This window comes from Onychomys torridus, chromosome 14, assembly GCF_903995425.1.
Source record: "Onychomys torridus chromosome 14, mOncTor1.1, whole genome shotgun sequence".
Taxonomy (NCBI): Eukaryota; Metazoa; Chordata; class Mammalia; order Rodentia; family Cricetidae; genus Onychomys; species Onychomys torridus.
This window is the reverse complement of record NC_050456.1, coordinates 1,887,222-1,899,373: the sequence shown is the minus strand read 5'-3', so window position 1 is coordinate 1,899,373 and position 12,152 is coordinate 1,887,222. Positions and strand designations below refer to the sequence as shown.

The 12,152-nt window shown below is 43.3% G+C and overlaps 1 protein-coding gene across 1 annotated transcript in view; it reads right to left on the bottom strand.

Annotated features, from left to right (window-relative positions):
* Positions 1-12,152, bottom strand: part of Nampt (nicotinamide phosphoribosyltransferase) — a 39,706-nt gene that overhangs the window by 18,983 nt on the left and 8,571 nt on the right. Inside the window, exons 2-4 of the mRNA XM_036206081.1 lie at positions 11,339-11,495; positions 8,963-9,066; positions 246-374 (exon numbers count right to left, since the gene is read on the bottom strand). Coding sequence (XP_036061974.1) covers positions 246-374; positions 8,963-9,066; positions 11,339-11,495 — 390 coding nt within the window. The remainder of the gene's footprint in view (positions 1-245; positions 375-8,962; positions 9,067-11,338; positions 11,496-12,152) is intronic.

Sequence of the window (12,152 nt, the reverse complement as noted above, 5' to 3'; positions counted from 1 at the left end):
AAGTGAGCTTTAAGTAACAATCATTAGTCATCTGATTTATAAGGAGTCTCCTAAAACCACATTTCACTAGAAGGACCTTAAAGATCATTTAGTTCAATTCGCAGTTCACTGATGAGGAAGCTGAGACAGGAGTCAGTTGTAGATTACACAGCTTTACTACTGGTAGCAAACTTACTGGATTCCACGGTCTTTTATCGTCAATCACCACTAAAATAAGATTTGGAATAAAAGCCAAACCCACTCACCTCAATCCAGTTGGTAAGCCAGTAGCATTCGGGGTCTGTGTTCTCCACTGTGAACAGCACGTTCCCTCTGGGGATGACAGAGCCCTCAGGAACAGCCTTCACTTCAATTGGGAGATGACCATCATATTTCTGGCAGGAGGTAACAATATTCACTCATTCAACAGGCAAGATGCAGTTGTCTGTCACAGGAAGTTACTTTTTTTTTTTCCCCCCCCGAGACAGAGTTCCTCTGTAGCTTTGGAGCTTTTGTAGTTCCTGGACTAGCTCTGTAGACCAGGCTGGCCTCAAACTCAGAGAGATTACAGTGCTGGGACTAGTGTGCACCCACCTGGCAAAGTTTCTTTACATTTTATGGAAGCTAAATTTTACCACTACAGAAAGTATAGATGTTGTTAAATCATTAGCAATAATCTAGTTAGTCAGAGTATCCTGCAGCTTCTAAAGTGAATTAAAATGATTAACAACTTAGGCACCAATCCAGCTCTTTAAATTCATGCTGTTTCTGCTAAGAACACCTACCACTTACAATCAATACTGATCAAAACGGCACTTCCTTGACTTGTTCAGAAAGAGAAAAATTTCATTCTGACATAAGCTAAAAATACCCTACAAGCAACTTGTTCTACACAGGTCATTTTCATACATGAAAAAAAAAGGAGGAAAAATTAAGACTAAAATGTGAAAGAACACTAGAAGAATTTTAAGTAAGCTTTATCTTTTTTCTGGCAAGTAAGACTTTTAAACCCACCAAGACCCTGAAATCCAATGCCTAAGTCTAAGTCATTGTCCTGACAACCACATGTCTCTGAGCACTTGGTTCCCAGATGCTGGAGCTGTTTGGGAAGGACTAGGAGGTGTGGCCTTGTTGGAGGAGGTGTGTCACCAGAGGTGAGCTTTTTCTCTGCCTTGTGGAGAAGGCTATAAGCCCTTAGGCACTGCTCCATCAGCTCCCTGCTATGATGGTCATAGACTCAACTTTTGAAATTGTATGCTCCAACAAGTGCTTCTCTAAGTTGCCTTGGTCATGGTGTCCAACATAGCAATAGAAAAGTAGCTGGGCCAGCACCTCCACTGTCTATATACAGTTAACCTTTGTCCAGAAGGCAAGTTGTGGAAATCCTAGGAGTTTATGTGATTCAGAACAGAGCACTTAAATGAGAGAAAACTATGTACAATAAAAACCACTGGAAGCATCATAATGTAACAGCAGAATGCTGCTTTACAAATCCTGGTTTGATCTCAAAAGCATCTACAAGACCTTAGGCAAGTCACTCAGCAGCCCTAGATCTGACTGTAGAACCACTAGGAATGACAGACTTAGACACTGTCCTTACAACAAACCTCACAGAATGGAGTGATGGCAAACGCACTGTGTTAGTTTGGCTGCACACTTTTTAGACATGCAACACAGTGTGGTTAGCTGACCTTTTCAGTTACCAAGGCATAAGACTCATTTACTATAGGCATGAAAGTTATAAGTATTTCTAATTACTGTGGGTTTCATACAGTGCATGACATATTCCAATCATAGTGTAGTGTAGTAATACAGGAACCACTAGATGTCTTTCGCCTGTGTAATTCAATTCCCAGTAATCTGGATGCTTAGGACATTATAGTAAAGTGAAAAGCAAGCATCAATTCCAAGGAGCTACACCAAACTATTCTATTTGCTGAAAGTTCCCAGAATTATGTGGTAATGAACTCACAGCATCTACATTCACTTGAGAAAATTAGAAATAACTTTTGAAACTGCCAAGTAAGCATACCCTTTAAAAATTATTAGTGTATCTCCATTTTATAAGGTGTATTTGATATGAAGTCACAACATGCCCACACAGTTGGGCTTGCCTGGTGGACCGCCTTGTTATTTCTGGTTCATTCTGGTGCCATGAGGAAATGGGTGCTTCCAGGCACAAGGCACCTGGAATCCTGGGTACCAGGGACTCTGCTCCGTATGCAACAGACCACTGTCCATTCACCTGGCTGCACAACCTTGCACCCAATAGCGATCCTCTGATTGGTGAGTTTTCCCCTTTTTGGCTGGCATAAACTGTTTCCTGAATCTGTGAGAACGACCGTTGAGTGTCTGGCGCCTCACTGGTTATTCTTGAAACCGGGGAACCCTGGCCACGGTCTTCACGGGCTTCGGTTGGCCCCTATCGCAGGCCTAAATTTCCAGCCACCTCCCACGTCTGCAGCTTGAGATATTTCTCACAATTGGACCACCACCGTCAGGTGTGTCATGGGGCTGTGTGAAGCCGGCACGTTTTGCACTCAACAGAGCAGTTAGATGTTAAGGATTCCTGGGGAATTCTTGCTTCACACAGCGGGGCCTCTGCTTCTCAGCTGATGAGCGACGAAGCAGCTTGTGCCTAGGATCTGTCCTTGGCCTCAGGAACGCCTGGAGGTCTTGGCTCCGAATCATGTTTGTTTTTTTTGTTTTTATTTATTTATTTTTTTTTTTATTTTTCTGCCTCTCTACTGCAGACATAGGACATGAGGCTTCCAAGCCGATCAGTCCTTCCTCTCCCTTAGGCTGTCTTTTTGAGGCTTTGAAACCTCTTACCTTAATGCCTTCCTTAAAGATTCCTAAGCTTATCCGTCTATGTACTAAGAAATGGACCAGGTATGCTTTAGAAAATAATAAAAAATGGCTGCCGAGCAGCTCCTTAGATCCCAATATTTTATGGGAGTTATCTAATTTCTGCCAGCGAACAGGCAAATGGAAAGAGCTGCCCTATGTCATTGGTTTCCTCTTTCTCAGTGCTAAGCCTTCTCTTCTGGATTCCTTCTCTCCTGCTCATGTGCTCCTAGCTATGCCTAAACCGGAAGATTCTCTGACTCCGGAATCTCTGACTCTAGATCCTGCTAACAAACCTCCTCCTATCCGACCTCCGGCTTCTACCCCTACTCCTAGGGCGTCTGTTCCTTCAGCTCCTATTCCAGATTCTTCTTCCTCGGCAGTGGCCATTTCCAGAGGCCCTGCTCTGGCTCCAACTTTCACTCCGCCTACTACATGCTCTTGAACTGCTAAACTGCCTGATTCCAGCAATCCAAACCCGTCCACTGTTCTCCCTTTGCGAGAGGTGGCTAGTGTGGATGGACTGATTAAGGTTCATGTTCCATTTTCTCTCGCAGAACTCTCTCAGATAGAGGCTAAGCTGGGTTCTTATACTTCTAATTCTGCTTCCTTTATTAAACAGTTTCAATATATAACTCAATCCTATAGTCTCACCTTTCATGACATAATCATGATACTTTCTAATAATCTACTCCCTGAGGAGCGCAGGCCAGTATGGGAACAGGCTAGAACTCATGCAGATGAAGTTCACCAGAGTAACCCCTCACATCCTCCAGGAGCTGAGGCGGTTGCTGACCAGGAACCACACTGAGATTTTAATACTCAGCGTGGAACTCTAGCCAGAGATAGATTTATTACCTGTCTCCTGACAGGCCTCTGTAAGGCTGCCCTAAAACCAGTAAACTATGAAAAACTAAAAATGGTAATTCAGGATAAGGACGAAAGTCCATCTCACCTCTTAGAGCAGCTCACCAAGGCTCTAGTCAGTTCACTAGCTTAGACCCGGAGAGCCCTGAGGGCAGGCAGCTCCTAATGACCCACTTTGTCTCTCAGAGCTTCCCCACATTAGGGATAAACTTAAATGTTTAGAGAATGGCCCTCTGACCCCACAGGCAGATATGCTGGTGATAGCATTTAAGGTGTACCATGGGAGGGATGAAAAAGCGCAGAAAAAACATTACCAGATGCTGGCAAACACTGCCCGACCAGCTCCCCAAAAGCCGTCTGGTCCCTGTTTCAAATGCGGGAAAGAAGGCCATTGGGCCCGGGTTTGCACCATTGCCCAACGGAGGGCACCGACAAGGCCTTGTCCAAAATGTTGCCAAAGGGGTCACTGGTCAGCTGACTGTCCTAATGTCCCAAGCGACATAGGAACGCCAGACGAAGACCACCCTCCGGCTGACTTTGTAGGCCTGACCTACACCGACGACTGACGCTGCCCAGTTTCCGCCCCGGCCACTCCCATCTCACACAGGGAACCTAGGGTAGTGATAAAAGTAAATGGGCACCCCATCTTGTTCCTTTTGGACACTGGAGCTACCTACTCTGTCCTAAGAGAGTTTGGGGGGGCCTACCTCTCTTTCTTGTCTCTATTGTCGGGGTTGGGGGACAGCCTTATCTACCTCACCAGACCCCACCACTCAACTGCATTTTCAGAGGCATCCCTCTCACACACACATTCTTAGTGGTGCCAAGCTGCCCGGTACCTTTAATGGGAAGGGATCTTCTAGCTAAGGTAGGAGCGTCCATTTCTTTCGCTCCACACATTCGCCTTGTCCCAGACGTGCCAGCAGCTCCTCTTCTCCTTCTCCTAGCCACTCACTCTACTGACTCTAACAATTCTTTTCCCTTGCCAGCCTCTCAGGTAGACCCAAAGGTCTGGGATACCCAGAACCCTTCTATCGCTAGACACCATCAGCCTATTATCCAGCTACAAAACCCCACCAGATATATCACCCAAGCTTAGTACCCTCTCTCCCTCCAGAGTCTAAAGGGACTTAAGCCTATCATTTCTGACCTTCTCAGGAAAAAACTGCTCCGCCCAACCTCTTCACCTTTTAACACCCCTATACTTGCAATTAAAAAGTCTAATGGAACCTACCACCTGGTTCACGACCTCTGGCTCATCAACTCTGCAGTGGTCCCCCTCCACCCTGTAGTGCCTAACCCTTATACTCTCCTGTCCACCATCCCTTCAGGAACCTCTCACTTCTCCGTTCTGGATCTCAAAGATGCTTTCTTTTCTATCCCTCTCAGTGCTCAGTCTCAGAATATCTTTGCTTTCACCTGGACTGACCCTGACACTCACCTCTCCACACAGCTGACCTGGACTGTTCTGCCACAAGGATTCAGAGACAGTCACACCTATTTGGTCAGGCTCTGGCCTCTGACCTGCTTTTTCTGTCTCTCCCTGGCTCTAAACTAATACAATATGTAGATGATATTTTACTCTGTAGCCCATCCTTGCAGGTTAGCCAAACTAACACCTCTGCTCTCTTAAATTTCTTATCCAGCAGAGGTTATAGGGTATCTCCTTCTAAAGTTCAGCTGTCCACTCCCCAGGTCACCTATTTGGGTCTAACCATTACTCCAATCCAGTCTCTTACAGTCCCTTCTACTAAACAAGAGATTCTGTCTTTCCTAGGAATAGCTGGCTTCCTAGGGTCGTGGGTTCCATCTTTTTCTCCCCTTGCTGACCCCTTATTCGAGGCAGCTCAGGGCTCGCCACACGAGCCCCTCCTCTATCCTGTCACTAAACCTTTTCAGAGGCTCCTGCAGGCTCTTTAGGCCCCAGCGCTTCATCTTCCAGACTTAACCCGTCCCTTCTCCCTCTATGTAATAGAGAAGGAGGGATTTGCCCTGGGAACTCTAGACACCATCAGCTGGGACTCTCCTTTGCACCTGTAGCCTATCTGTCAAAGAAGTTGGACCTTACCAGTCAGGGCTGGGTGTCATGCAGCTGCTGAGCTCCTTATTCAGGAATCAGAGAAGCTAACCTTTGGGTCACCCATTACTGTCTTCTCTCACCATAATCTGTCCCATCTCTTGACTTATAAAGGCTTACAAACTTTACCTCCTTCCAGGGTTCTTTCTCTCCAGGTGGCATTACTAGAGGATGCCACACTTACTTTCCAGACTTGTCCACCTCTTAATATTTCAAACCTCCTCCCTCAACCTAATGCTGACTATTCTCCTTCTCATTCCTGCACTGAAACCTTGGAGGAAATGTTACCTCACCCTTCACACATACAGGCTTTTTATACCTGGTACACAGATGGCAGCTCCTTTTTACATGAAGGGACCTGTAAACAGGTTATGCCATAGTGTCAGATACTAAGATAATAGAGGCCCCGGCATTACCAACACACACCACAAACCAACAGGCTGAGCTGGTAGCTCTCACCCGTGCCTTCTAATTGGCACAGGGACAATCTCTAAATGTTTACCCAGACTCCAAATATGCTTTTCATATCCTCCTGTCCCACGCTGCTATTAGGAGGGAGCGTGGCCTTCTCACAGCAAAAGGGGGATCCTTATCTAACTCAGGCCAAATAATGGCCATGCTAGAGGCTTCCCACCTCCCCAAGGCTATAGGAATTGTCCACTGCTGGTCTCATCGGACCGACAGCTCTATCATCTCTAGGGGAAACAACCGAGCTGACCAGGCAGCCAGGAAAGCGGCCCTCAAGGGTCAAGTCTCACCTCACCCACCACAGGTAATCCATACAGTACAGCCTCCACCCTCACAAGAAACTCCTGACACTAAGCAAATTCTCTCCTACCTACACCAGCTCTTTCCCAATAATCTTGCTCTGTCCCTTCGTAAAGGCTCACCTGCAGCCCACTTCTGAGGACTTAACAATTTTTAAAAACTATTACTGCCTCTTGTGAGATCTGCCAAAAAACAGATCCCAATACCAAGTACAGGAGTCAGCCTTTTCCCACCCACCAGGCTAGAGGTTTCCTTCCAGGGACTGACTGGCAGCTCGATTTTACTCATATGCCCACCATCAGGAAAGTTAAATATCTCCTTGTGATGGTGGACTCATTTTCAAATTGGGTGGAGGCATATCCGTTTTCTAATAAGCGGGTTCAGACAGCTGCAGACCTCCTTCTCCAAGAAATTATGCCTCGGTTTGGGGTTCCTGCTTCTCTTCAGTCTGACAATGGCCCGGAGTTCACCTCTCAGATTTCTCAGACTTCTCAGACACTAGCTAAGGCTCTTAACATCCCTTGGCATTTTCATATCCCACACCATCCTCAATCCTCAGGAAAGGTGGAACGTACCAACCGGTCTTTAAAAACCATTCTTACTAAGATGTCACAGGAGCTTCATCTCAACTGGGTAAGATTATTGCCTCTAGCTCTTCTCAGGCTCAGGGCTCTTCCTAAAAAGCCTCTTTCAATTTCTCCGTTTGAACTAATGTAAGGAAGGCCAGTTCTAACACCAGGTCTTTTATCCAACCCTCCAACTGTTCCAGATAGCCTGTTAACTCCTCTCTTATGTCACCTAAGGTCTATCCTATGGAGCTACGCAGACTGGTCATTACCTCAGCCGTGTGACAATCATTGTCCACCTCCAATCCACATCGGGGACCAGGTTCTTCTCTTTCCTCCAGGCCAGCGTCCTTCACCCCTTTCCCCTAAGTGGAAGGGACCCTTCAAGGTAATTCTTGTGACTCCAACAGCCGCTAAACTCGAGGGCTTTCCTCACTGGGTCCACCTGTCTCATCTAAAACCTTTTATCTCACCTCCATCCCAGAAAAATCTCTCTTCATATACAGTAAAACAAACAGGGCCTTGCACTCTCAAGCTCCAGAGGACACCAGGATCCACTGCCTTGTCACCAATTCCAGAGGAATAAGGTATCACCCCTTCCTTTCCCAACTAGGGCCACACAGAGCCAGAGGCAAAAGGACCATCAAAAATATCCTGGCAGTAAGGATATAACAGTCTATCACTGTTCAATACTTAGCAACTGATCACCTGTGTTTCCTAAATGCTAAACTAATAAAACAAACAGGTGCCTTAAAGAAACTACCTTGAATAAGGCTTGTCTCAGGTAAAAATTAAGCAGAGTACTAAAACATCACAGCCACCTTTTTAACATGTCTCCATCCAGACAAGCCAGATCTACCTCAGATAAATGTCAACTCCAAAAATAAAACAATAATGAGTCTTTTCTCTAAGCTTTTATGTCACCAGTGTCCTGTCAGACAGAAGGTTCCCAGCCACACCATGAAGGATGGACAGCTGCAGGACAAGCCATGACAGAACTTTATCCCAGGACCAGCCACACCATGGAGGATGGACACAGCTGCAGGACTTCATCCCAGGACTTCAGGAGCCAGCCTCCCCATTTCCCCCCAAGAACCAATCGACGCCCACCATTTAGCCTGAAGCAGTCTTTGAGAGAAACGGAGCCCCATACCCACTCATCCACATTTTTTCTTTTTTTTTAGAGAAAAACAAGTCAGGAATGATATGAAGTCACAACATGCCCACACAATTGGACTTGCCTGGCGGACTGCCTAGTTATTTCTGGTTCAAAATAGCCATTTCCGGGTCAAAACATCTCGCGTGATTAGGACTCCGTGGCTTTGCATGGTTGCGTAACGTGCGCGGCCATGTAATCTATGTGCATGTGTGGAGTAGCCACATGAGTTCCTGTACGCATGTGCGGTCCAACCTTTATAAAGCCGGCGCCACCCTGCATGAGCCTCTCTTTCTTAATCACATGTGTTTCCCACAGGCCTGTCACATCTCTTCCTATCCTCTCTCAATAAAAACTCTTCTGTGGATTTGTCATGTTCTGGATGGTTCCTCTCAGGGTAAGAGCGCCAAATAACTAACAGTATTTTCCAGAAATGTATTAAATTATCTTTCAAAAATGAGTTATTTTAATTCCAAATCACATACAAAGCATATTATGTAGGTCTAATAGAAACTATCTTAGTGCTTCACACTACAGAGGAAAACCAAATGTTATTTAGTTTTTGTAAGAATACCTAAAAATAACCATTATATTCAGATCATCAACAAAAAGCTTTAGTTGAATTTTCTATTCAAATTCTATGGCAAGAAATTTTGAATTAAACAAAAACCAAAACAGATAAAAAGTGACAGCCATTTTTACCTCAAGAATGTAGTTCCATCCCCTTTCATTAAAGACATCATCTTGGAAATGTTCTTTGTACACTTCTTTGGCTTCCTGGATTTTCTCTTTGGTCACTACTTTACCTGGACGGAAGGACACACAGGTCTTGTTTACACTCAGTGAACTGCTGAGTCATCACAGCCATGTTTTCAGCTCTCTCACCCCCTTCATGATTGAAAAGTACGGAAGGATGAATGAGATTCACCAGGTCAAGAGCAGATTCAGAAAAGGAACCTGTACTTCCAGGGCTCATCCTAAGCATGAATGTTCATTGTTTTATAAGCACAGGAGCAGTCAAACACAGCGGTTCACACTCATAAATGAAGTTCACAGGAGGCCAAAGCAGGAGGTCCTAAGTTCTGAAGCCAGTCTGGGCTACATGGCAAGACTATCTTGAAAAACTAAAACAAGCAAGCAGGCAGAGAACAGAAAGTCACTTGCATAGGCAGCATCAAAACAAACAAAACTCATCTGCAGTGCTTCATCTCTTCTTCTACAGTGAGGACAAGGGTATAGCACCTACTTACAGGAGGACACACAGCTACTTAGAAACACTGGCCTAGTCTTGTAAACTACGGCAACAGTAAAAACTTCTGAATGTACAAGAGCCACAAGTCAATTCAAAACCAAACATGTAATGAATTCAAAGTTTTTCAGTAATGTTCACTTGTGCAGGATCATGAAACACCCAGTTGGGTCTGAAACACACACGTACACTTTGTACTGTGCATGTTGTCACACGATGCAAAGTCAACAAATGTTGCCTAAAATACCCTGCTCAGCTTCAAGACTATTGTATTACAAACTGCAGTACTTGTATACAAAATTCTCTGCTCTTATAGGAACACAATGGTTTAATCACAGAAAACAGACTTAGTGTTTTCCTTCTGTCACTCCTAAGTATGTAGTTAAAGCAAATGTGTGTTTGTACTCTACTGTGTTAACAATGCTTGATTTTAAAAACTGCTGTTTAAGTTGCTGATTTGAGTTTCATAAAAAATTGTCTATGCATTTTGGCTTGGAATTAGGACAGAATTCCCATCAATTATGAAATGGCCCTAAACACACTTCTGCCATTTATACTACAGATTTATATGAGAGGGCAGTTTCATCATTGTAAAAATAAGTAATATTTATTAATGTTTAGTCTTTAATAAAAGATAACATCAGATGTATTATGAAGTTAATGTTTGCTTTGTGTATCTATTTTATATACTTATACACTCAGGATTGTGTAAAAATTCCTCAGGTCAAGAAGGGATTCCCAATGGCAAAAGTTTAAGAAGCTGTAGCCTAAAGTAGGCAATCAATGCAACACACACACACACATACACGGTAACAACTTATATATAATAATTTCCAAAGTTATAGAACTGAATAAAAATTTACGATCTATCTTAAGAAACCAATATTAATTAGTTTATTTATTTAAAATACCCTGTGCAGTCTCTTTCCACACAGTAAGACCTTTACACCTGGCTGGGTTTTCAGTAATGCAGTATGTATGATAAAATAATATACTATCATTTGTATAAAATTAAACTTAATCTGTACTCAACTGAAATTATTTTTGTTTAAAAAAAATGTCCAGATGTGTAAGGTCTTTGGAACTGATTCCCTGCTAGAAACTCCATTACAAAATATACTATTTAAATGGCCTCAAGAAACAACCAACCACTCCTGAAAATTACTTTGAGGATTTTCCTGTTTTAAAATTCATCTTAGAACTAAACCCACTTATTGTAAATAGTTTTGAAAAATGAAATTGTAAGGTATGTCTAAAGCAATATAAAAATATTCTAGTTAAATCTACTATAATTCAAAATGAGTTTCAGGAACAATAATAAATCTCTTGCTCCGAGTAAGTGGCTAAATCTATCAGTAAATAAGAATGGCCTCTGAATATTACTGACTGTCCTAAACTTTCTTTGGAAATTCATCAGTTGCAAAAAACCTATCTCTAACGGAAAACATCTAACACAGACACAAAATTCTAAGATTGAATGCATTCAAGTCAACAGATCATAATTTTTACAGAAGAAGGTAGGTGCGGTGGTAGCTCAACAAGTGTGAACACTTGGGACGCTGAGGCAGAAGACTGGCGGGAGTTTGAGGCCAGCCTGAGCAACTCACCCAGTTCAAGGCCAGCCTAGGCTACAAAGTGAGGTCTTGTCTCAGACAAAACAAAACAGAAACAAAAATTTCCAAAACAACCCCTAAAGTGGTGATCAAATATAATTAAATATCAAAATTAGATTACTCAAAAGGTTACTTCAAATAACAGAACATAACAATACAGAAAAGAGATGAAGCCACATAAAAGCAATGTTTTAAATGTACTGGGAAAAGCAATACCTTTTAAGTACTTATTAAGAATGTACTGCAACCCATAAAATACTGTTTCCTCGTATTTCACCTTCCTTACTTTGGAGTTTTCTGTCTTCTTTTCACGGCATTCAAAGTAGGAATAAACTTTGCTTGTATTGGGTGGGTATTGTTTATAGTGAGTAACCTATATAAAGAAAGATACCTTCATTAGGAAATACTAAGAGTATAATTAAAGCACAGTAGACAAGCTTTCAAATTATTCCCAAATCAGACTGTTTTTTACTTGCTATTGATCAGCCTCCCCACTCTGGCTGCAGACAAGAGACCACAATCATGCTGGTAATTCCTTATCTTACCATCAAAACAAAAGTGACTAAAGAGGGTGAAGTGGGCTCAAAGCGCTTAGGCTGGAAAGTCTCCACTTGGTCTTAGGGTTGCAGCCCTTTTTGGTCTGAGGTACACAACCATATGAAATAAGCCAAGGCAGCTGATTCAGACAGGTTGTATGCACTTTTTTGCTTTTGGTGAAATGTTTGAGACCGGAGGTACTTCAGATTTGGAATTTTGGGGTACTTGACTATACTTTCATTTTGGAGATAGGACCTATCTACCTGAGGGAAATATTTTCAACTTTTTGTGTGTATGTTTGTGTGGTGTGTGTGCATGTGCATACATGTGTATGGAGGCCAGAGGTGGATTTCAGGTCTTCCTCACTCTCCATTTTATTTTTGAGACAGGATCTCTTATCAAACCTGGAGCTCATTAATTTGGCTGGATGAGCTGGGCAGCAAACCCAGGGGTTCCCTGCCTCTGCTTAGGCAGCACTGGCATTGTTAAGCAC